The sequence below is a fragment of the Trichosurus vulpecula genome, chromosome 5, assembly GCF_011100635.1.
Source record: "Trichosurus vulpecula isolate mTriVul1 chromosome 5, mTriVul1.pri, whole genome shotgun sequence".
NCBI classification, from domain to species: Eukaryota; Metazoa; Chordata; class Mammalia; order Diprotodontia; family Phalangeridae; genus Trichosurus; species Trichosurus vulpecula.
The window spans coordinates 67,407,698-67,433,325 of record NC_050577.1 but is presented as its reverse complement, the minus strand read 5'-3'; the positions used below and the strand labels follow the sequence as shown (position 1 = coordinate 67,433,325).

General features: G+C 39.8%; 1 protein-coding gene across 1 annotated transcript in view; it reads left to right on the top strand.

Annotated features, from left to right (window-relative positions):
- The window catches only part of ODAD2 (outer dynein arm docking complex subunit 2), a 132,734-nt gene that overhangs the window by 70,809 nt on the left and 36,297 nt on the right, over window positions 1–25,628 (top strand). The window contains exons 8-9 of the mRNA XM_036760528.1: window positions 386–574; window positions 6,247–6,468. Of these exons, the coding sequence (XP_036616423.1) occupies window positions 386–574; window positions 6,247–6,468 (411 nt within the window). The remainder of the gene's footprint in view (window positions 1–385; window positions 575–6,246; window positions 6,469–25,628) is intronic.

Sequence of the window (25,628 nt, the reverse complement as noted above, 5' to 3'; positions counted from 1 at the left end):
GAGTTTTGATTCTTTGGAGATTGTGGTATTCCATGATTCATAATCATATAACATCACTGAATATCAGTCTTAAAAAGATGGGTTTTGTGGCAGGAGATAGTCAAGAAGTGTAAAAAGATGTGGAGGAAGACCTTCAATAAAGTATTTGTGGAAGGCCATGGACAGCCATCCTACAGAATGAGAAAACCTGGATGATTCCAATCTGGTGGTGGGAGTACCCACATTAATGAGATCACAGAGGTATTGAAGTCAAAGTATCTACAACAGTTACAGGAAAATAAAGGCAAATTGACTCCTTCCCCCTGTACTGTCCCAAAATACGTACCTCTATTTAGAATTTTTAATGTTGTTATAACCATAAACATTGATTTTCATTTTCATTTAGGATGCTGGAGAAATGGTTCGTTCCTTTGTTGGTGGCCTGGAACTTGTGGTCAATTTGCTGAAATCAGAAGACAAGGAAGTCCTAGCAAGTGTATGTGCAGCAATCACCAATATAGCAAAGGATCAAGAAAATTTAGCGGTTATAACAGATCATGGCGTTGTGCCTTTGTTGTCCAAACTTGCAAATACAGTAAGTAATACATTAATTATACCCAGTGTTGTTGTAGTGGAGTCACGTTGGGGTCTCAGAATAATTCCGAGTAGCATCATAAATGAAATCCCACTTCTTTAGAGGCAGAAAGGTAGCACAGTGGATAGACCACTGGGCCTGGTCAGGAAGACAGGAGTTCAAACCTGACCTCAGACACTTATGAGCTATGTGACCTTGGGCAAGTCACTTAACTTGTTTGCCTCAGTTTCCTCAACTGTAAAATGGAGATAATAAGAGCACTTACCTCATAGGTTGTTGTGAGAAGCAAATGAGATACTATTTGTAAAATGCTGAATAAAAGGTACTTAAATCTTATTTTTCTTCTTTCACTATAAAAATGTATCTGTGGAACTTCAGAACAAAAAACCAGCCCCACCAAAAAAACCCAAACCCCCAAAAAACAAACCTTCTTTTGATTAATTTATCTGAAACCACACCCAAAGTTTTTGAGAATAAAAGGCTTGTATTTATACTGTGATAGCTAGGTGATGCACAGGTGGTGTAATGAGTCAGGAAGACCTGAGTTCAAATCCTGCATCAGACATTAGTTGTGAGAGCATGGGAAAATCCAATAACCTTTTTCAACCTCTGTTTTCCCATCTATAAAATGGTGCTTACCTCCCAGTGTTGTTGTGAGAATCAAATGAAAGGGTAGACATAAAGTGCTTTGCAAGCCTTAAAGGGATATATAAATTCTGGCTATCATCATCATCACTGTCATTGTTGTTGTTACCATCTTCATCATCATCATCCCCGGCACTGTGCTGAGCACATAGTAAGCTCCTAAATGCTTTTTCATTCATTCACTCACTTATTTATTCAGTTTTTGCTGGAACGGTACCAGAAAAAGTAAATTTATCGCCTGACATAAATGTATCAGCAAACAATAAGAATACTTTTATTTGTACTGGACACCTAAAACTTCAGAGCTCTGGGGCAGAGCCAAGATGGCAGCTGGAAAGCAGGAACTTGCTTAAGCTGTCCCCCAAATCCCTCCAAACACCTGTAAAAAATGGCTCTGAACAAATTCCAGAGCTTGCAGAATCCACAAAATGGCAGAGGGAAGCAGATCTCTAGCCCAGAACAGCCTGGGTGGTCACTGGGAAGGGTCTATCACAAGGTGCTGGCAGTGGAGCACAGCCCAGCATGGGCCGCACCATAAGACCTTTCTCAGTATTAGGGTAGTTGAAGGGAATATACATATATATATATATATAGACAGAGAGCACAGGGTGAGTTGAATATGAAGGGATGATATCTAAACCAGGACCAACCAGACCAGGAGTCAGGCAAAGCAGGCCTGAGGGCCATGAATCATTGAGCTGTGGAAGTTACCAGACTTCTCAACCCACAAATGCCAAAGACCACAGAGCAGGTTAGTGGGAAAACTGCTGGACAGGGGTCAAAGAGGTCCGGCCCCAGCCCTGGGGGTAGCAGAGGTGGCATGGCCATGGCGGTGGCAGCAGCAGCAGCAGGAAACTCCTGTGACTGCTTCCAGAGCTCCAGCGTCAGCTGCTTCTGGAGTCCCTGGCTCACACAGTGGGAGGAATCAAGTGGGGGATCAGAGCAGGAGTGCAAGGAGCACTTTGCTGGTGCAGAGGCAGCTTTGCCCTGCTTGGATCTGGGTCGTGGTCCTGGTTGGCAGTTCTTGGGGGAGGAGGAGCACTGCTGTGGCAGAGCCTGTGGTGACACTGGAATAGAAGTAGCTCTGAAAACAGCAGCACTTGGCCCCTAAAGCTTGGGACAAAATACTCTGTACTCTACAAGCAGTCAAATCCTAACAAAAAGCTCAAGGGTCAAGTAATTGGCTGGGAACATGAACAGGCAGCAAAATGGACTCAGACTACAGAATCTTTTTTTGGTGACAAAGAAGATCAAAACATACAGCCAGAAGAAGTCAACAAAGTCCAACAGCCTACATCAAAAGCCTTCAAGAAAATTATGAATTGGTCTCGGGCCATGGAAGAGCTCAAAAAGCATTTGGAAAAGCAATAAGAGAAGTAGAGGAAAACTGGGAAGAGAAATGAGGGTGATGCAAGAAAACCATGAAAAACAAGTCAACAACTTGCTAAAGGAGACCCCAAAAATACTGAAGAAAATAATACCTTAAAAGATAGACTACCCCAAATGTCAAAAGAGCTCCAAAAAACCAATGAGGAGAAAAATGCCTTGAAAAGCAGAATTAGCCAAATGGAAAGGAGGTGCAAAAGACCACTGAAGAAAATGCTACCTTAAAAATTAGATTGGAGCAAGTGGAAGCTAGTGACCTTATAAGAAATCAAGATATTATAAAACAGAACCAAAGGAATGAAAAAATGGAAGACAGTGTGAAATATCTCACTGGAAAAACCACTGACCTGGAGAATAGAACCAGGAGAGATAATTTAAAAATTATTGGACTACCTGAAAGCCATGATCAAAAAAAGAGCCTAGATATCATCTTTCAAGAAATTATCAAGGAAAACTGCCCTGATATTCTAGAACCAGGGGCTAAAATAGAAAATGAAAGAATCCGCCAATTGCCTCTTAAAAAAGATCCCCAAAAGAAAACTCCTAGGAATATTGTCACCAAATTCCAGAGTTCCCAGATCAAGGAACAAATACTGCAAGCAGCCAGAAAGAAACAATTTGAATACTGTGGAAACACAATCAGGATAACACAAGATCTAGCAGCTTCTACATTAAGGGATCAAAGGGCTTGGAATATGATATTCCAGAGGTCAAAGGAGCTAGGATTAAAACCAAGAATCACCTACCCAGCAAAACTGAGTATCATGCTCCAAGGCAAAATATGGATTTTCAATAAAATAGAAGACTTTCAAGCTTTCTCAATGAAAAGACAAGAGCTGAATAGAAAATTTGACTTTTAAACACAAGAATCAACAGAAGCATGAAAAGGTAAACAAGAAAGAGAAATCATAAGGGACTTACTAAAGTTGAACTGTTTTGTTTACATTCCTACATGGAAGGATGATGTGTGTAATTCATGATACTTTTCTCAGTATTAGGGTAGTTGAAGGGAATATACACTTATATTCACACAGGGTGAGTTGAATATGAAGGGATGATATCTAAAAAAATTAAATAAAATAAAGGGGTGAGAGAGGAATATATTGAGAGAGACAGAGGGAAAGATAGAATGGGGTAAATTATCTCATACAAAAGTGGCAAGAAAAAGCAGTTCTGTTGGAAGGGAAGAGGGGGCAGGTAAGGGGGAATAAGTGAATATTGCTCTCATCAGATTTGACTTGAGGAGAGAATAACATACACACTCAATCGGGTATCTTACCCCACAGGAAAGTAGGAGGAAGGGGATGAAAAAGGGGGGATGATAGAAGGGAGGGAAGATTGGAGGAGGAGGTAATCAAAAGCAAATACTTTTGAAAAGGGATCGGCAAGGGAGAAAACTGAATAAAGGGTGACAGGATAGGATGGAGGGAAATATAGTTAGTCTTTCACAACATGATTATTGTGGAAGTGTTTTGCATAATGATACACATGTGGCCTATGTTGAATTGCTTGCCTTCTTAGGGAGGGTGGGTGGGAAGGGAAGAGGGGAGAGAATTTAGAACTCAAAGTTTTAAAAGCAGATGCTCAAAAAAAAAAGTTGTTTTTGCAAGCAACTGGGAAATAAGATATATAGGGAATGCGGCATAGAAATCTATACTGCCCTACAAGAAAGTAAGGGGAAAGGGGAATGGGGGGGAGTGGGGTGACAGAAGTAAAGGATGTCTGGGGAACAGGGCAATCAGAATCTTGGAGTGGGAGGGAGGGTAGAAGTGGGGAGAAAATTTGTAACTCAAAATCTTGTGGAAATCAATGTTGAAAAATAAAATATTAAATAATAAAAAATGAAAAAAAAATTCAGAGCTCTTTAGCTTAGCACTTACAATGATGTGATTTGACACATCAAGAGGTATTCAGTTAGAATGGGAAAGATGCTGGACTTGGAGCTAACATCTGGGTTCAGATCCTTTTTTGCATGTGACCTTTTGGGGAGTCACTTCACTCTTGGAACCTCCTGTCACTCTCAACTCTACTGGTTACACAATCCTAATCAAATTCCTTCACCTCTCAGTGCCCCAGGCAACCAAGACTATAAACTGCTCAATGATATTGATCCCTATCAATGGGAGTTCTTCTCTATACCAATGGAATCACTGTTTTGGTCTCTCTTCCCCCACCATAGATAAGGTAATGGAATTCTGACCCAAATAAATGAAATCCACAGATAATACAAATATTGAATTTTAACAACAGCATTAACACAATGAATTAGGGACCACAAGAAGGAAGGAAAAAGCAAGGTGTCTGTAACAGGAATGTTGGCCTAAATATGCCATTAACCTCAGGCATATCTTTTAATCTCTGTGGGTCTTAATTTCCTCATCTGAAAAATGAAGGGCTGGACTAAATGATCTCTAAGCTGAGGCCGTATGGTAGAATGGAAAAACATTGGCTGTGAAAATCAGTGGTTCTGGGTTCAAAGCCTGCCCCCAATGCCCACTACATATGTGATCTCGGGTAACTCAAAGGAGAAAATATGAATAAAGCATTGCACAAACATTAAAGCACTACGTAAATGTTAGCTACAATTATTTGTTGCTAACCTCCCTGGAGTCTTCAGTTGTCCAATCTATAAAGGGATTAGATACCTTCTGGGGTCCCGACTTCTAGTTCTATCATTCCTTTCCAGCTCTGGTAGTCTATGATTCTATGAATAATTAAGACTTGGTGGTATTCACTATTCAAATATTAACATTCGATTAGGCAATTAGTTTTTATCTCAAACTCTGGATTTTCCTTGATTTTTCCCCCATATTTTTTCCTAAAGGGTCTGTGGTTTAAAGATTAAAATTCTCAGACTATTCTCCAAACCTCATTTCACTATCATTTTTAGCCTTTTCCTCTACCTTCTCCCACATATGTATGTGTATATATAGATATATACATATATATGCATGTATATATACTGTAAAAGAGAAAAGAATATTCTGCTTTTTTTTTTTGAAATCCTCTATGTGAATATCACATGGTGGTGTGGAGGTGAGTGCAAACTTACCTGAAGATGCCCCTAACCATGTGTGTCCCCCAAGGCTCCTTCCTAGTCTCTTTTCCTCTCTCAACAATTTTTCCCCTAATGATCTCATCTCTTCCCATGGATTCAATTGGCATCCCTCTGCAGGTGACTCCCAAAGCTGTTATTTCATTTCTTCACCTTTTTCAGTTGTGTCTGACTCTCCACGACCCCTTTGGGGATTTTCTTGGCAAAGATACTGAAGTGTTTTGCCATTGCCTTCTCCAGCTCATTTTACAGATAAAGAAACCGAGGCAAACAAGTTAAGTGACTTGCTCAGAGACACACAGCTATTAAGTGTCAGGCTGGATTTGAACCTATGAACATGAGTCTTCCTGATTTCAAGCCCACTATTTTATCCACTACGTCACCTAGCTACCCCTTGTGGATCTGTACACTTGTAAAATGTTTCTGAAACCTGAAAAATACAGCTGTTCCAATTTAAAAAAATTTTTTTTTTTACGACAGTACCATAGCCTTGGGCCATATTGGGCATGTAACTGCAAGATGGAGTTGGATTTACAAATTCCCTAAACCAGGGCCATTGTAACATGTGTCCATTTTCCCTGTGCAGAACAATGATAAACTGAGGCGACATCTTGCTGAAGCTATTTCTCGTTGCTGTATGTGGGGCAGAAATAGAATTGCCTTTGGGGAACACAAAGCGGTGGCCCCATTAGTACGGTACCTGAGATCCAAAGACACAAATGTTCACCGAGCCACTGCCCAGGCCCTGTACCAGCTCTCAGAAGATGCCAACAACTGTATCACCATGCATGAAAATGGGGCGGTCAAGGTAAGTGACAGTCAGAGTATCCAAGAGTCATTCAAAATGGGAGCAAACTTTGGATGATGCTAAATTTATCCTTAGAAACATAATTTGAACATTCTGTTTTGTCCCTGCCTGGCTCACAGATGCAGATATTGCATTACTTCACGCAACAGATGTGTTACTGGAAAGTTGTCTGTAAATAGGATTTTTCTAAAATTAGTCGTGTTTTATACACACTAGAGGGTCTGGCTTGTGAAATGCCCTAAAATGCCTTCCAAGGTGGATGCTTTTGTAGAGTAATCACCTCCTTAATTGTATTTGTTTGAATCAAGGTGAGCCTGTAAAACCTTAATGCAGAAAGAGTAACAGGCACTGTAAGTGTGTTTCTTTATTTATCTGGAACTTATTATTATAGCATTAAAATGCAAATGCATAGGGAACACCAGGAGTCAGTAAGAAACATTGGAATGACCAGTAGGTCTGGGTTCAAATTCTGCCTCTGATGCTTATTGCCCATGTGGCCTTGGGCAAGTCATTTTACTTGGACCTGAGGTTTCTCATCTGTAAAATGTTGGCTGAGATGTCCTCTGAGGTAATTTCCAACTCTGTGTCAATTATCATATGATCTGATACTCCCAACTGAAAGACATGGCTGTCAAGGTGATCTGGACTGGAATAAGGAGGGCATTAATAAATTAACCATTTACTATTAATTGGCAATTTAGTTCACTTTAAAATGAATTCAAAATAAAAATGAAATATATTTTATATATTCCATTATTAAAAAGAAAACAAAAACAAAAGTAAGATTTGTATTAATTTGAGGTCATTTTAATTCATTGTCTTTTTTTTTTACTCACAAAGAGACAATATCCTCTTTCTTTTTTTTTTTTTAGTTTTCAATAAAGTTTTTCCTTGCATTTTGAATAAGACTAGTCAGCCAACTTGCAGACAGGGATGGTTACTGTTACTATATGTGGGCCCTGAGATTTCTATAAATCAGAGACCATCTAGTGCTATTGAACAGATGCTTTAATGGCTTGGAAAATGAAAAGTACCTTTATAGAGGCTGAATAGCTGTTAAAAACTGCACCATCACTTGTACTGAGGGGGAAAAGAGGTTCGTTGTTTTTTTTTTTCTCTTTGAAAGAACTCTTAGAATTGATTTCTACTGACTTGTCTTCTTATGTAACAGAGACTCCTTAACAAAAATCTAATTCAGGAGCATATGACAACACTATGTGTATGTGTGTGTGTGTGTGTGTGTGTGTGTGTGTGTGTGTGTATGTGTATACATATATATATATATATATATATATATATATAGTAAGGTAACTAGGGACTTGATCATTAGCTGATAGTTATTCAAAGTCTTAATTGTGCTGGCTGTGAAATCTATAATAGGAATCAGGAAATCTTGTAATAAAAATGTTATTCTTAGAATGACTTTCTCCCTGCTGCCCCTCCCCCTTTTCTTTATGTTTAGGGACCGTTCTAGTTTGTATAGGAATGGGGTGTTAATTTTTCAAAAATAAAGTATCTGGTTTGCAATACTATATTCAAAGTCGTATCATCCTTTCCATTATAAAAGTCTATTTGCATAAGTCTGCAACTGGGTTAAAATATTTTTTACAGGTTAAAAAACAAAAACCTGACATACAAAGTCCCTTTCAACTGTGGCTTGATTAAAAAAACCACCACCAAATCTGATGAAAAAATGAAATAAGCATTTTGAACTACTAATCAGTTACCAAAAATGGAGGCATTTCTGTGGTGAGAAATAAATATTTAATAATTAAATGCAAAATTCCCCAACCCGTGATATAAAGTATGCCATCTCTTTAAAAATTTGTTTTAAATTAGAAAGAAGACTCAAAAATTAAACGGCTGTTAAATTTTGGAATTCGATTTTCAGTTCACTCACAGCAATTCATAATTCTAAAACTTCATAATGTTGTAAATGCCTCGGCTGAGTTCATATGCGTATCCACTGTAGCCATCAGTCAGTTATTTGTTCTAATAGATGGGAAGAGGGGCATGGATAATCCAATTTAAAACATATGTATACATATACATATATATTCAACTTTTAAATCCACAGTATTTGAAATTTAATACAGCATGTTCTCCCCATTCACAAATTTGTGATTTGGGGTTTCTATATATTACATAGCTGGCATTTATATGGTGCTTTGAGGTTTGCAAAGGGCTTTACATTTTATTCTCACAATAACCCTGTGAGGTAAGTGCTATATTATCCCCATTTTACAGATGAGGATACCCAAGGCACAGAGGGGTCAAGTGACTCACCCAGGGCCACATAGCTAGTAAGTATCTCACACAGGAATTGAAGTCAGATCTTTGTGACTCCAGACCCAGTGCTCCGTCCACTGTGCCACCTGCCTGCCTTTTTAGTAGATGTGATGCCTATATTTCTTAATCTCTGGGCAGCTCCAGGGCATATACCATGCCTCTTGTTATCAGCCTAGACAGTGTAGCAGATCTCTCTGGGAATATTGAGCCCCTTTCTAGGGGACATCATAACTGTGTTCAAGTATTTGAAGGATTGTCATGTTCTGCTTAGTTCCAGAGGGCAGAAATGGGAGTGGAATTAGTAAAAAAAAAAAAAAAAGAAAGAAAGAAAGAAAGAAAGTGAATGGAATTTGCAAAAGGCTAGGTTTAGGTCTGATGTAAGGAAAAACTTGTTAGTGACTCTTACTGTCCAAAACTGGAATGAGATCCCACAGGTGCTGCTGGCTTCCCCTTCAGACTGCTCCTTGGGAATTTTGTAGAGCAGATTCTTATTCAGGTGTGGGCTGCATTAGACAGTGGCCGAGGCACCCCCTGTCCTGTAACCACTAAGATTCTGTGATTGTTTTGAGTTCTGGCAAGTTGAATGTTTATTCTTCTCTTCCAGATTGTCCTTCACTTCTACGTATTTGCCTTCCTGATCTATTGTTCTCTCTTTTGTTTCTTTGCTGAGACTTGCCGCTGTAGATTCTGGCTTTTCTATTCTGCCCATTATTTTTGCTAGGCAGACCATAAATTCTGCTCTCATAATTCTTATTTCTCTTTTAAACCAGTCAGGAACAGAGTATTATAGTACCATGTTCCCCCCAAAATCTACAGAGTCCTCTGTCTCATTAAGTGTTGGATCTTTTCCATTTGTCTCAACGTATTTATTCATAGATGCCTGAACTCATTTACTAGATCTGGAGGCCATTTTTCTCTCTATAGTTAATGTTTTCCTTGTTGATTTATATGCTTATGTCTAAGGTTTTGGGGTTTTCTTCTTCCTGAGATCTTCTGTAATTTCAGTCTTTTTCTGATAGTGGTTTCTTTTGGGGCTGGATCTCAAAGTGTCTCAGCCACCTCCCACTCTAGGCAATTCACAGCACACCAGCCTAGGTCTCTGCCCAAAGTGACTTTTGGGTAGACAGAACTGACCTCACCTTGATACTGAATACTTTCCCTCAGGTATAGTGTAATGCCACACAATACAACCCCTACACACACTATATCCTGTTGCATTCTCTCTGATCCTCAATTCTCTGTGCAGGCATGGAAAGGCCAGAGAGCTGCCTTGTTGGCTCTGTGGGGTTGATTTTTGTAGTCTGGGTTTAAGGCATGATCTTTAAAAAAGAAACCTAGCCAGTAAACCCCAAGATATCGAGGTAGGTCTCAGCCTTCAAAATTTACCTTCCTTTGGGTAGATCACCCCCTGGTAAGGTTATGATATCCCATTTGGAGAGAGGAGAGCAGAGCACAGGAAAGGAGAGGAACTGAGTTGCCCAACTGAAACTGGCCATTTGGGTCCCCAGTGGGCAACCAAGACTACTCACAGGCTGTGGTTTGTTCTTCAATAAAGACGGTGAAGTCAGGAAGATACTATGACTTGAAAATGAATTGGATTTAAGTGAGGGAGGGCCGTGCAAAGTCACCAGCCTCCCTTTCTCCTCAGGAGCCATTCTCATGGATTGGCCAACAATAGCTCCCTATCCAAGCACCACTTAATGGTTATTATTTGGGCCCTGGTGGCTCAGAGTGAAAGGAAATAGTAATTATTTCTCTTTTGGCCAGAAACCCTGAGGGTCTTCCCCTCCCAGTTTGATTGGGGGGGCGGTGCGGTGTTAATTGGCTCACTTCTTAAACAGCCCTTGGTTGGCTGGTTATTGTTCTTCATTCTCGAAGAAGACCAAAATGACATCACTATGCTAAGACTCAAATTTCAGTGTGTCTGACTCTGGCTGATCAGATCAATACATGCTCAGGATGCTCTACCACAGGTAGGACACAAATAGAGTGTGTGAACTTTTGGGGTGAATTCTCTAAATTTGTGCATCCTGCATTTCCTTTGAGCTGTTTCAATTCTGCTTTGCTCATAGAGCACAGCGCCTTCTCTGATGCGGGCATGCCATGCTGAGCGGTCCTGTGCCAGTGTCTCTCATGTCACACAATCAGTTCCAAAGTTCTGAATGAACATTGCCTCAGTCAAACTGAGAACTTGGAAAGACTTTAGCTTAAAAGGCTGAGGTCTCCCACTGCATTGTGGGCCATCTCCAGTTGTCTTGATCTGTATCTGGCCACTAGAACCAGATGGCTCCAGAGGACAAAGCGGAGTTGGTGCACAGCCCTCCTTTACTTAAATTCAATTGATTTGCAAATCATGGCATCATGTTCCTGATGTCATGGTCCACATCCAGAATGAAGGACAGACCATAACCTGAGTCTGGGTCACTGAGGCTTTGAGAGGGGCTCTAGTATTGAGCCTTGTGGCTGGCTGGGGGCATGGGAGTGAAAGTAGAAAGCAGGGGATGGATTTGAGATGAATTGTACAGAAAGGATTCATAGTAGGATCCCCATCTGGAATTCTGGTGTCAAGGTCACTATAGCTCTAATTTCCAGTGTGGTGGAGATGAACTCCTGCATGTGAAACTGAGAAAAACAAATGACACAAACAGAAACAAACACTCCCAGGCCCATCTCTCAGAGCCTGGGGAAAAGAGAAGATCAGGGGAAGGAAGACCTTCCTCGCTGACCATTCAGTTTATGGCACTCACATTGTGGGTGAACTGTAATCTTCACACTCTGTATAGAACACAGCATGCAGACAGAGAGAATGATGGAAAGAGAAGTAACCCTTGAGGCCTGTTCTGGATCAATCAAACCACCCATGTGGTAGGAGATACAGAGTGCCTCCATCCTAGGAGATCTGGGTATACCCAGACAAGCTTCCTTAAAGATCCCTCCAAGTTAGGCAAACTGGGCATGCTCCAAAGACCTCTCTACAGTAGTGTGAAATAAGACTAGAAAAAGAGGGTGGCAACAGACTGTGGAGGGCTTTTAATGGACTTTATTCATTAGGCAAAAGAAACCATCTTGCGTGGTTGTTAGAGGAGGAGTAACCTGATCAGATCCATGCATGAGAAAAATTCACCTGATAACAGTGTAAAGGATGAATGGAAGAGAACAATTCTTCAGATGGTAGCTTATAATAGGCTTTTACTTCAGCTGGGTAAATAGTCTTCCAAAGTGCCCTGGAATCACCAAGCAAAGCTTCCAAAGATCCCGGGCTCCATTAGTTCTTTCTATACTTTTCTTCACCTTTCTTTTCTACATCATGATCCTTCTACACTGTTGCATCACTTCCTTATCTTACCTCTCAGCCCAGACTTCTAGACAAGCAGCCAGCTTGAAGCAAGCTAACTCCTAATCTACATTTGTGTTTCCTGCTTCTTGTGCGGAGTCCTGGTAGCTGTCTCACAGAGCTAGCGAGGGACTTTAACTAAGAGAGGGCAAAAGGAGATTAGGGTGGGGAGCTGAGAGGGTTCTGGGAAGCTGTGGCAATGGAAGAGAAATGTGATCTTTGCCACAGAGAGGTGGACACCTGTTGCTTCTCTTAACAAGGTCATATGAAAACCTCTATAAATAACGTTAATGTAGATAATTGCATATTTAGTGATGTTTTGAAATGTACTGTGCTCTTCTGAGATGAAAGGTATTAACTACCCAACCTCTACCCCAGTTTTCCATATCCTTTATGCAATACTGAAATCTGAAATCAGATTTTCAAAATCAAAAATCCAATTACATCCTTGACTAAAAAAAAGTTTCTTCTTCAAAATTTTGGTTTAAAAAACTTTCATCGGGGCAGGTAGGTGGCACAGTGAGTAGAGCAGCAGCCCTGGAGTCAGGAGGACCTGAGTTCAAATCCGGCCTCAGACACTTGACACACTTACTAGCTGTGTGACCTTGGGTGAGTCACTTAACCCCAATTGCCCTGCCTTCCCCCTCCAAAAAAAAAAGCCAAAAAAAACCCTTTCATTACTTGATATTTGTACTCTCATATAAATTGAATGATGCATGGTTACTATCTATGTTATCTATAGATCTATAGATCTATTCATCTCCATGTCTATCATCTATGTGTATACACACATATGTATATATAGTCATTCAGTACCAATGCATATTCACGATTAACAGAATTATAGTATTTGAAACTCAACTGAAACTATTTGGATAAGTTATCTAGAAAAAATTTAATTTTTTTCTGATAGAAACCAAGTAATCAATCAATAAGCATTTGTTTGTGCTTTCTTTGTGTCTGGCACTGAGCTAAACACTGGGAATACAAAGAAAAAGCAAATAGAGTCTCTGTCCTCAAGGAGCTTAACAGAGGAGAACATATATAAATCAGAACATATAAGATAAATACAGGACAAATGAGGTAGCCTTAGAGGTAATGGCATCATAAAGGTTTCCTTAAAACTTACGACAATGGTGTAATATAGATTTTAAAAACTCATTTCTGTAGAAATCATGAAATTTTGTAATAATTTATGTTGAAACTTTTAGCCTAACTTCTGTATTTTTATAAGATTGTGTTTTTTCTGTAGTTAACTTCAATAATTTGTTTTCTCAGAAACCCTATGATACCAAGTTTCTCAAGTTGCCTCTTACATTGAGCCTTGTTCTTAAGTTATGCCTATGTCCTTATCATCCATTAACTTTCCTAAGACCTTTTCATTTTTCTTCCTCCCCACCACCACCAGGTGGCACACATTCTATGTGCTGTACTGTAAATTGATGCCTAATTGTCCCTTTCCAAATAGGAATGTCTTTACTCAGAAAAGTGAACTTGATGATACATATTCTAGCTTGAAGCAGTTCTATTTGATCAGCCCATTCACTCAGAAGAAATAGAGACTACTACAGGGAATGGAGCCCCCAATTCCAAGGCAGTCTAACAACCCCCAATTTTAGACTTATCTGAACTACTCATGATGTTAGTAGTCAGACAGATGAGGTTGGCTCACCTAGATTGGAGCATCCAGCTCCCTCTGTGTACGTTAGAATATAGCGCTGCAGACCCTGGGCGCTCAGCTATATGCTTGTATGGCTTCATTTTCTTAGGATTGGGGCAAAATGATGACTCATGATGGCAGTGAGACAGAGGCACACGTGGAGTCCTATATTCTTCTTGTATGTGTGGCTATATCCACATGTTTATAACTATCCAATAAACCCTTTAGGGAGATCCAGCTAGAGTGAGGTTTTGTCCGTGTTCAGAGGATCACAGAGACTGAGAACCAGAAAGGACCTTAGAGGTTGTCTTATCCAATACCCTCATTTTACAGACGAAGAAATTGGAGCCCAGAGAGTTTAAGGGTCTTCCCCAGGGTCGCACAGCTAGCAAATGTCTGAGGTGGTATTTGAACTCATGTCTTCCTGATTCTGAATTGGATGCTCCATCTGCTAGACCTCTTGAAATCCCCAAATCTGGTAACATGCAGCTACAAATCCATAACAAAAATAGAGACTATGGAAGGGGCCTGATTTTTTCCTTCAAGCTGCTGAGAGCTCTTGTCAGTAAGATTCAGTCCTGAACAGAGGAGCACTCTGGCTTACCAAATCTGGGATGCTAATTGTGGCAACCTTGTTGGTACCCTGCCTAGCACTGAGGAGACTGAAATAAGAGATTCCAGCAATAAAAATTATACCTCTTTGTGGTTAAAAAAGCATGCCTAACTCTGTGCTGAGCTCTAGAGATACACATAGAAAAGTGAGACAGTTCTCCCTTTCTCAGAGCCTATATTAAAATTTTTTCAAGTGACTATTTTTAAAAATAATTTACCCCTCTTATTACCTTTCCCCCCAATTAAGCAAATTAAAAAGAAAAACAAATCCCTCAATCCATATCTATATATTCTGGCAAAACAATTTCTATGTTAGCCATGTCTGAAAATGTATGTCTTTCTGCATTTTAAATTCATCACCTCTCTGTGAGGATGTGGGTGACATGTTTTATCTCCATGCTTTTGGACTCATGCTTCATCAATGCATTAATCAGAGTTCTAAAGTCTTTTGAAGTTGTCTTTCTCTATAATAGTTTTTATCATTGTAAAAATTATTCTCCTAGTTCTGCTTACCTTACTCTATATGTGTGTAGAGATCTTCCAGGCTTCCTCTGAAATGATCCATTTCATCATTTCTTATGGCCCAGTAATACTCCATTACGCTCATGTATCATAATTTGTTTAGTCACTCCCCCCGCTCCCGTAGAAGGATACCCCTTTGGTTTCCAATTTGGGACTATGATAAAAAGAGATTCTATAAATATTTGTGTACATAAAGGTCATTTTCCTCATCAATTTCTTTGGGGATATAGGTATAGTGGTATGGTTGGCTGTATACAGTTTGGTAACTTCTGGGTTATCAGGGCTACTAATAGGGGGATATATCATATTCCCAGACAAACAAATTCAGGATGTATCCAAAAAAAAGAATACAGCATGCTGTGAGTATGGAACTAAAAGACATGGGAATAAGGAAAAAACCTCTTGAAGGAGGTGATGCTTGAGGGGAGCAAGAGTTCTTAAGAAACAAGAACTGAGAGAGAGAACATTCCAGGCATGGGGGACAACCTTTGAATTCGAAGGCATGAGCTGAGAGATGGAATGTGGAGTATGGAGAATAGCACACAGGCTGGTTTGAATGAAACACAGAGTGTGTGTGTAGGGAATAGGGGTGGGGGCGAGGAGTAAGGCATAATCAACCTCTAAAGTTAAGTCGGAGCCAGATTCTGCAGGGCTTTGTTCATCAGAGTGGTTTGTTTTAACGCAGAGGCAGTGGAGAGCCCCTGAAGCTTCTTGAACAGGGGAGTAAAAGTCAGACCTAAGCCTCAGGAATGTCAGGTTAGCAGCTGGGTAGTGCACAGGTTGGAGAGGAGAGAGACCAAGTGCAGGGAGACCAAGGAGGAGGCGATTGCAATAGTTCAGATAAGGGGTGATGACCACCTAGACTAGAGAGGTTTGAGAAGGGAGAAGGGGATGAATGCTAACGATGTTGGAGAAAAACAAATGACAAAACTGGTGGGCTGTAGGAGTGGGGCAAGTGAAAGTGAAATGTTGGGGATAACTAGAAGAATGGGGGTGCCAGCGACGGCAATAGGAGAATTGGGAGAAGAGGGAGTTTTAGGGGGACAAGGGGGAGGAAAATTGAATTATCAAACTGCAAATGCATACAGCTAGAAGAACAGTTTCTTGCAAGGTAAGATGGTGGAAAGGACTATCTTAGGGAGAAAATACAATACAAATAGCTTATTCTTCTGAAAATATGAAAAATATGAACACAAGAATTTTCATGCTCGGTGAAAATCCTAGTACACATTCTGGTTTTGATGGTGGCATCAAAGGATGCTCTGTGAGAGGCAGAGAGAGAGGTTTGATGTTCTCCATCAAATCAACCTGCAGAGATTAGAGATATGCCCCAAATAGCTGTAGCTTTCCTTAAAAAGCTCACTGTGGGCAATCAGGTGGCACAGAGGATAGAATGCTGGGCTTGGAGTCAGGAAAACTCACCTTCATGCATTCAAATCTGGCCTCAGACACGTACTAGCTGTGTGACCCTGGACAAGTCACTTAACCCTGTTTGCCGCTATTTCTCATCTGTAAAATGAAGTGGAGAAGGAAATGGCAGAGCGCTCTTTGCCAAGAAAATCCCAAATGGGATCAACAAAGATTCGGAAATGATTGAACAACAACATGGCTCTATCATCCATTAAGTGTCTAAATTCTTGAATACATTTATTATTTTGAGCTTGTAATGAGCTCCAAAACCTATTACTTTTGGTGTAAAATAGTCCTTTCTAATATTTTCTTTAATATTACCTCTTTCAAAATTTCCACTAATGATCTATCCATTATATTTGAAGATTTGGTAACTTGTTGCCCTCTATGGTTACCTTCCATATACTTTATTTATTTTATATATACGCCTGTTTCCTCTTATACCTTTTGTATATACACCTGTATTTCTTTTATATATGCCTGTCTGTGTAAATGTTGTCCCTCACATTTGGAATGTAAGCTCCTTGACGGCAGAGATGGGTTTTGCTTTTTTCTTTGTTTAATGTTTGTTGATTGATTTCTTATCCTAATTTCATTTTATCATACGCTCATGACATTGTAGCTGTCTGATGCTAAATTCTTATAGTCAATCCACAGCAATTTGTACAGTTGTCAAATCATTCTCTTTCACCCAGCTGCCCTACCCTGCAGTCAGTTTGGGTCCCATTCATGCAATATAGAAACCACTCTCAGGATGGGAGACCATTCTTACAAATCCACACACCCTGTTGTAAGGTACACCATCCCTGCTGAACAACCTCAATCCCTTGGCCAGATCTCACGGTACCTGTTGTCTTACCACCAGGGAGATTTAGGAAGTGGGGAATGAGGCCCCATGCAGCTGGATTATCTACATTTTCTGATTTAAACTCATGAGTACATCCCCTTTTTTTGGTCAGGCACTTGAGAGCTTCTGACTAAGGGATTATATTTTCCCATTGGAGCTACCTGTTAACATCTTAAGAGAATCAATTCTAATTTAAAATGATGATAGTAATTATTGTCATGGATTAATAATGATTTAAAATATGATGTGCAATATTAATTATAAGTAATATTTATTATGGGCAGCATTTCCTTTGGTTATTTAAAATGAATCATGAACATTAATTATCATTGATTTCTCTGCAATTATCTTGACCAAGAAGTTTTTGGTTTTGTACACAGATATTTGTATGTAGATGAATTGTTTCCATAATGCTTTCTTGTTTTTAAAATTTCTATGTTATTGATATTCTTAAAAATATTTGGCCTATACCAAAGTCATATTCCATTGTTAACATATTTCTTAAAAAAGAGAGACTATATAATACATATGTAATCTAATGTGCAATTACAGACCATCCCCTCACTGAATCAAGGCAATCCTTTTACTTTTCCCTAATTGATTATCTGGAGAAGGAAATGACAAACCACTCTAGTATCTTTACCAAGGAAACCCCAGATGAGATCACAAAGAGTCAGACACGACTGAAACAACGAACAACAAAAATAAAAACATTGATTATCTATCTAATAATTTCGTTCTTTCCTAAAGCATCCAGCATCAGCCCCTTCCTCCTCCCTCTTACTATACTTTAATGAGAAAATAGAGGCCATTTACTATGAACTCCATTTTTTTTCTCCCATTTTACATCTCAAAATCCCTTAACAGAATTTTCCATTCTTAGTTCCAGTCTCTGAATAGGGTCACTTTTCCTCAAGAGCAACCACTCTATTTGTGTCCTTTATCCCATCATTTCCCATCTCCTTCAGGAGCTTACCCCAGCAACCAACACCACTCCTCTCCTCCCCTCCCCCCTTCTCTCCCCCCTCCTTCCCTCCCCTCTCCTCCCTTCTGCTCCCCTCCCCTCCTCTCCTCTCTTCTCCTCCCCTCTCTTCCCTTCCTTCCCCTTTCCTCTCTACTTCTCCATATAACTATCAAATCGATATTTCTAATATATAGGTCTGACTATATCATTCCATTGCTCTAAAAGCTCCTATGGCTTCCAATTGCCTCAAGGATAAAATATAAATGCCCCCGTTTCACATATATCGCCCTTTGCAATCTGTTTCTGGGCCACTTTTCCAGGCTTATTGAACGTCACTCCCTTTTTGCACTAGAAATTCCAGCCCAAGTAGCCTATGTGCTCTTTTCTGCTCACAGCATTCAGTGTCTCGTCCCCTTGACTTTTCGTAGGCAGTCCTCCGTATCTGAACGATCTTCCGCTTCACCTCCATCCCTTAGAAACCCTTAGTTTCCTTAAAGCTGAACTCCAGGGTAAGTCTTCTTAAGTGCTGACTATCCTAATGCCCTCAGTTTCTTGGGCCCTTTCCCTCTAAAAATGACTTTGTATTACTTAGCTGTGTTCCCCTTGTCTCTCCTGCCCCAGCAGAATGCAAGTTCTGTTTCTGCCTTTGTGTCCCCTGTGCATAGCGCAGTACCTGGCATATAGTAGGCACTTAATAAATCCTTGTCAAATGGATGAATGAGGCCCATTAGCCAAGATTTTGGGACTTCCTGAATGCATCATAAGATGTTTCATATTTAAACAAGTTATTTTTCTGAGTTCTGAATATTTACCAGTCATTTAACATATTAAAAATCTTGCTATAAAACACAGTCGGAAGAATTTTGTGAGCAGTACAATTCACTGCCGAGAGAGAAGGCATTTAGGTTTCATTCAGCACTCCTCCATTAATTGGACAATTTTGAAAAAAATCATTTAATCTGACCACATCTTAGTTTCTCCTTCTGTTAAATGGAATTGAAAATAACAGTGATGACATAACGGAAAGAACAGTGGATTTGGAGTCCAAAGACCTGGGCAAAAGTCCTATCTTTGTCATTTACAAATGGTGGACTTGGCCACCTGGGTCTAGTTTCCTTGACGTTGAATGGTTGGGGCCTTAAGTGGGATTCCATATGGAAAGCACCTTGTAAAATGTAAAAGGCTGTGTAAACATCACTTACTGTTGTCATTATCACTTGCTTCCAGAGACACCATGAAAACAAAATAAAATCACGGTCCCCAGACTGTCCTTTCTATACCGGAAGGATGGGAGTAGATTTGCATTGCCTTACCCTCCCCGTTTTTCCCACCAGCATTCTTTGCCCTAGCCAGAAAAGTGCTAGGTAGAAGGATCATGAGCCATTTCCACTGAATGGCTCCCCTTTTCAACCGAGGCACAGTAATTCCAGTTTGGACTGAACATCAAGAGAGCGACAGGGCACAGCCAAACAAGAGAAAATTCTCCGAGTAGTAGACGACCTTACACCGTCATTACCACCTTCGTGGGCAGCAGGCACTGCACCAAAAAAAATGATTTTTGATGATGAAAATAGAACTGAAATATGTAAAAGTTATTTCAGTTCCTTAGGTTACAATTTTAAATTATTTAAAGATTTTAAGCATGTGGATTTGGGAAAGAAGCTTTAATCACTGTAGTGAATTGGTTTTCTGTTTGCTATTCCAAGTTAATCCATTCTGAGATGGTCTTTGGCTGTGGGAAGACTTTTTTTTTCCTCCTTTAAATTTTTCTGGGCTGGACTTGGGATTTCATCAGTGTAAGAAACTCCTCAGGTATAGACTCTCTCCACTGACTCAGACAAACTAGTCTGTAACTTACGGTCAAAGAATTGCCTAGAGCACTGAAAGGTTAATTATGATAACAATATTTAGCGTGTTATAGCACTCTAAGGTTCCGCAAAGCACTCTACAAATGTGATCTCTTTGGGCCCTCACAACAACCCTGAGAGTTAGATGCTTTTATTAACTCCCTTTTGCAGATGGGGAAACTGAGGCAAAAAAGGTTAGGTGATTTGCCCAGGGTCATTCATCTAGTAAGTATCTGGAAACCAGTTCTTCCTGACTCAAGGCTAGTGCTCTCTCCTTTGCACCAACTAGCTGTCTTTTCTTGTGTAAAAGGACTTCATTCAATGTTCTTCCACAATGTTGGACCTCCAAATAAGTCACTTAACCTGATTACATCTCAACTTCCCATTCTGTAAAAGGAAAAAATAAACATGCTAGCAGTGACAGAGTAGAATGAGTACTGAATGTATAGAGATTAAAAGACTTGCCTTGTGTCAGAGATAGGACTTGAAACCAGATCTTCATGATTCCAAGGCTGACTCTAGCAATCACTATTTGCTTCCTTATTAATACTACTGAATTAGTACTAAGAATACTATTAAATACCTCTCTTCTTACCATGTTTGCCCTACAGAGGTAGGAGGGCAGACAATGGTTGCCAGTGAACAGCCGTACTCGAAGTGTTTCCAGCATGATAGAACCTGCCGTACCTTATAATCCATTGGCACAGCCTTTGACATTGCAAGGTCACCTCCATGTCATGATAGGGTACCAGAGTAGACCTGTGTAGGAGATCTTTCAAACACAAATGAGCATCAAAATGAAGTCACTCTTAGTAATTAGGAGCAAGGTCACTAATTAATTGTGATCTTTGATTTTTCTTCCCTCTCTGCCTTTACTTATTCTAAGATGACTTATTCTTTGTGTCCTGGTTTCTAACATTATCACTTAAATAAAATTGCTTTCTACAAATTTATCAGTGATCTGTTAATTGTCAAATCTCATGGTCTTCTCTCAGTCCTCATCCTTCTCTACTCCCCTATCAGCTACACTATTAAACAACTTCTCCTGGATGATATCTCCTCTCTAGGTTTTCATGATACTATTTTCTGCTCCTATCTGTCTGACTGTTCCTTTTCAGTCTCTCTTGCTAATTCATCATCTATATCTGGGCTGTCCAAAATGCAGTCCATGGGCCTCATGTGGCCCACGGTGTGATTTATGTGCCTGACTACAAGCATAGAAATTTACATAAATGCTTTAGTAAATGAAGCCAAGCTACTGCAGAGCTCTCTCTAAAATGGCGAATCAAAATATATTGTCTATTGTTTCAATAAAAACCTAAGGATGGACAGCCCTGATCTATATTATAACCCCTTAATATAGCTATTTCCCAAAAATCTGTGTTATCACTTCTATGCAGAATATCCCCTGAACTAATCTTTCACCTGAATTTTGGTCCTTCAATTGTCCATTGTTCAAAATGGATTTCCTGGAGATTTCTAACATTCAAAATATTTAAAATTGAACTCATTATCTTTCTCCCCAAACTTTTCCTTCCTCCAAATTTCCCTATTTCTATAGAAAGTACCATTATCCTTTCACTTTCAGTTTTACAACCTTGGCATTATTCTGGGTTCCTCTCTGTCTCTCTGTCTCTGTCTCTGTCTGTCTCTGTCTCTGTCTCTCTCTCTCATATTCAATCAGTTGCCAAATCTAGATGTTTTTTATCTTTACAACATTTCTTCAATCTCATTCTTCCTTCCACCAACACAGCTACCACTTTAGTTCCTGTCCTCATTACTTCTTGCTTGGATTTTTGCAACAGCCCCCTAATTTGGTTTCCTTGCTCCAAGACTCTCTCCAATCCTATCCATCCTAAACTGAAGTAATTTTCCCTAAGAGAAGATTTATCCTTGTGACTCACTGATTCAATCAACCTTAGGGGCTTCCTATTGCCTCCAGTGAGATATAATTTTAAATCCCTGGCCTTCAAGTTAGTATCAATACATGTGGCAACATTATAATTCTGGATAGTGGCCCTATTTCTATGAAGCTCCAAGGGATGGATGGTGAAGACTCTTTCAGAAATAGTTATGCAAGTGCCCTGATTACGCTGTAAGCATGGCTTGACTAGTACCAACTCTGGGTCACATTCAGTTGAATGAAAGGAAATTAATTAAGTAGACTTCTGAAAACCTTGTTGTTGACAATGAAGTTGAAGTGTGAAATAAAATGTTTTGAAGAGCTACATACTGATTAAGCTTGTAAAAAGTAAGTTATGTGTTAGATGTTTCTTCTAAAGATATAAAGAATCCATTCTTTAAAATTGTTCACCAGGAAAGTTATCATTTGAACTTTATTGTCAAGGGCTGGTTGGCTCATTGGTTGATGTCCTTCATTCTTGAAAAAGACCAAAATGACATCACTATGCTAGAGTCAAGTTTCAGTGTGTCCGACTGTGGCTGATCAGACCAATACATGCTCAGGATGCTCTACCGCAGGTCGGGCACAAATGGTCCATGTGAACATTTGGGGTAGATATTATAAATTTGTGCATCCTGCATTTCCTTTGAGCTGTTCCAATTCTGCTTTGCTCACAGAGCACAGCAACCTTCTCGAATGAGGGCATGCCACGCTGAGCAGTCCTGTGCCAGTGTCTCCCATGTCACACAATCAATTCCAAAGTTCTTGAGATGAAAAAAAAACCCAAACTTTTTAAAAAATCACATCACCCTTGCCATGGAGGTGATGGTCTCATCATCAAACTTATACTTAAGTTGTCCATTAGCCCTTTACACCCTCATTGTCAAGGGCTAATGGACTTAAGTATCAGTTTGACAATGACACCATTGCCTCCATGGCAAGGGTGATATGAATTTTTAAAAGATTTTTTTAAGTTCTAGTGCAGTAATTACATTGCCATGGTTTACTTTTTAGAAAATCACCCCTGGGACCACTATAAGCTGCCAGCATCATTAGACTAATTTGTTTGATACAATGAGTTGTCAGTAAAAAATGCCACTGCCACACTTATCAACACTGAGAGGCTGCGTTGCTATAGTGGCAAAAGAATTGGGCTGTAGGAGGTTGAAAACATGTTTGAATGCCAATTCTTCCACTTGGTTTTGTTTGTGACCTTGGGCAAATCACTGAACTACTTGGAGCCTTAATATCCTTATAATTTCTACCTGCAGATGTTACATGGTAGGGTGGGAATAGCCCTGACTTAGAGGAAGTAGAGTAAAATCTTAATTCTTCACTTTTATTATTTATTTGTTTTTTGTTTATTTATCTATTTATTTGGCAGAGGCCAAGTCACTTCCTCTCTCTGAGCTTCATTTTCTTTTTCTGTAAAATAAGGGGTGGGACATGGACTGAATCTCCAAGGTCCCTATCCAGCTCTAAATCTTCTGATCCTTTGACTCATTGAGTGGCATTAGGGAAGACATTATACCGTGATTGTTAGGATTAAATGAGACAAAGTATCAAAGATAAAGTATTGAAAACTTATATTCAACTCAATTCAGCAAGCATTTATTAAGCACCTACTATGTGCCAGGCAAAATGCATCCTTGGCATGCTTCTGAATCTAGAAGATCTGAATTCAGGCCCCACTTCCGGAACTTGCTGGCTTTGTAGCCCTGGGTAAGCCACTTAACCTTAATGCCCCTAAGACTGCAAATTATGGAGCAGATTCTTTCCCTGTGGGGAGTTCCCTATGCCAATGAAATTGTAAGTCTGATTTTTTAAAGTACTAAACTATGAGTCTGGAGACAAAGACAGTAACTTGCCTGAGGTCACCTAGCTGGTAAAGAGCCAAGATGGCATTTGCTAACCTCTACATATGATGGTAGTTGTGAGGTTTTTGTTATGAAAGAGGGAAAAAGAAAAAAAAATCTCCTTAAGTATGTTTGCATATTTCTGAGGGACTCCAGCTGATTTCCACACAAACTTGTGGTTTATAAAGACTCAGGTAAAGGGGAAAGAGGGCTGACTTGGGAATGTGTAATCCTACATGACTTTTCCTACTCCTGCCACCAGTTGGCGCTTTGACTCTGGGAAAGTCCCACTGTTGTACTGGACAGAGCATTACATTGTTAGGCAGAGGGCTGAGTTTGAATCCCACCTCTGCCAATCACTCACACAGAGTATAGGGTATCATCATCATCATCCTTTTTATCATCACCAGGTACTACAAGGTTGGATGCCAAAAGACCAGACATTTTCCTGATGATAAGCAGAATAATATGATAGATTAGTTTCAATCGATTATTCTCCATTAGCACCCTCTTGTGCTTAGTGTGAGGTAAAGCCGATTCTAATGTAAGAAGCAGAAATAGGGAATTATGGGGGGAAAGTTTTCCATATTAATAGTCTTTGTAGGTCAATATCTCCTTCATAAATCCTTGTCTGTGTCTAATAGTGTAGAAATGCTGAGTATGTCATATAATCCCCCATTTATTAGCTTTTTATATTTTTACAGCAACATCTATTAAGGTCATTGCTTCATCAACGCTGAACATAGCATCTATTAAGTGAGCATGAGACATTATACAGGGCTCTATACAAACAGGTCTATCTTCTACTAAACTTTACAAGATAGTTTGTCACATTTCATATGGGTAGCAGATGAACATAAATGTATAATGACTAACAATGAGGTATTGCGGTTTCTTAGCACAGTAAGCTCCTTACATAGCGTGGTAGACCTAGAAGTGGATGGGATCGTGTAGTCCAATCTCATTTTACAGGTGAGAAAATTGAGGTCCAGAGAAATCGAATGGTAGTCATACATGTAGTCAGTATCTGAGGTCAAATTTAAACTCAGGTCCTCTGACTCTCATACCAGTACTCTTTCCATGTTACCGTGCTACATCCTTTGGATGATATGAAGACATACGTGCATTTTTATCCTCTAATGAAATCTGATTCTGATGCCTCATTGTGGCTTGGAGGTGACCCTTAGTTCCCAAAAACCATTGGAGTTACAGCTTTGGCAGGTTCTATTCCAGAGGAATGGATTCATGTAAAGTCTGATAGCAGTTGTTATGTGTGTGTTATCTAAGGATCATCCAATCAAATTAAGCAAATCAGTCACCTAGTAATTACTAAGCACTTAGTATGTGTTGGGTTTTTGTGTTAAGTGCCAGGGATACAAAATAAGGCAAAAACAAACAAACCACCAACAACAACAACAATGAAAAACCACACACATGGTTCCTGTCCTCAGGGAGTTTACAGTTTAATAAGGAAGACCACATGCAAATACCTGTACATACAAGATACATACATAGTGTAAATGGAAGGTAATCTCAGAGGGAAAGCACTAACATTGTGGGGCTTAAGAGGGGATTAGAAAGGCCTTCTACGAAAGGTAAAATTTGAATTGAGTCTTAAAGAAAGGCGAACATTTCAGGCATGGGGACAGTCATTGAAAAGTCATGGAGTCAGCAGGTGGAACTCAAGGAGCATCAAGAAGATGAGTGTAGCTGAATCATAAAGTGCAAGAGAAGGTCTTTGTGTTTGTCCTTGGTTTTCAAAGAGGACCATGGCATCAGCAAAATGATGGCATGACTTGCAGTTGACTTTGATTTGAGTGAGGGAGCACTGTGCAAGGTCACCTCACTTTCTCCTCCAGAGCCATCTGGGTGCAGTGGCCTGATATTCATCAGGATGACTGAAGATGGCCCAGGAT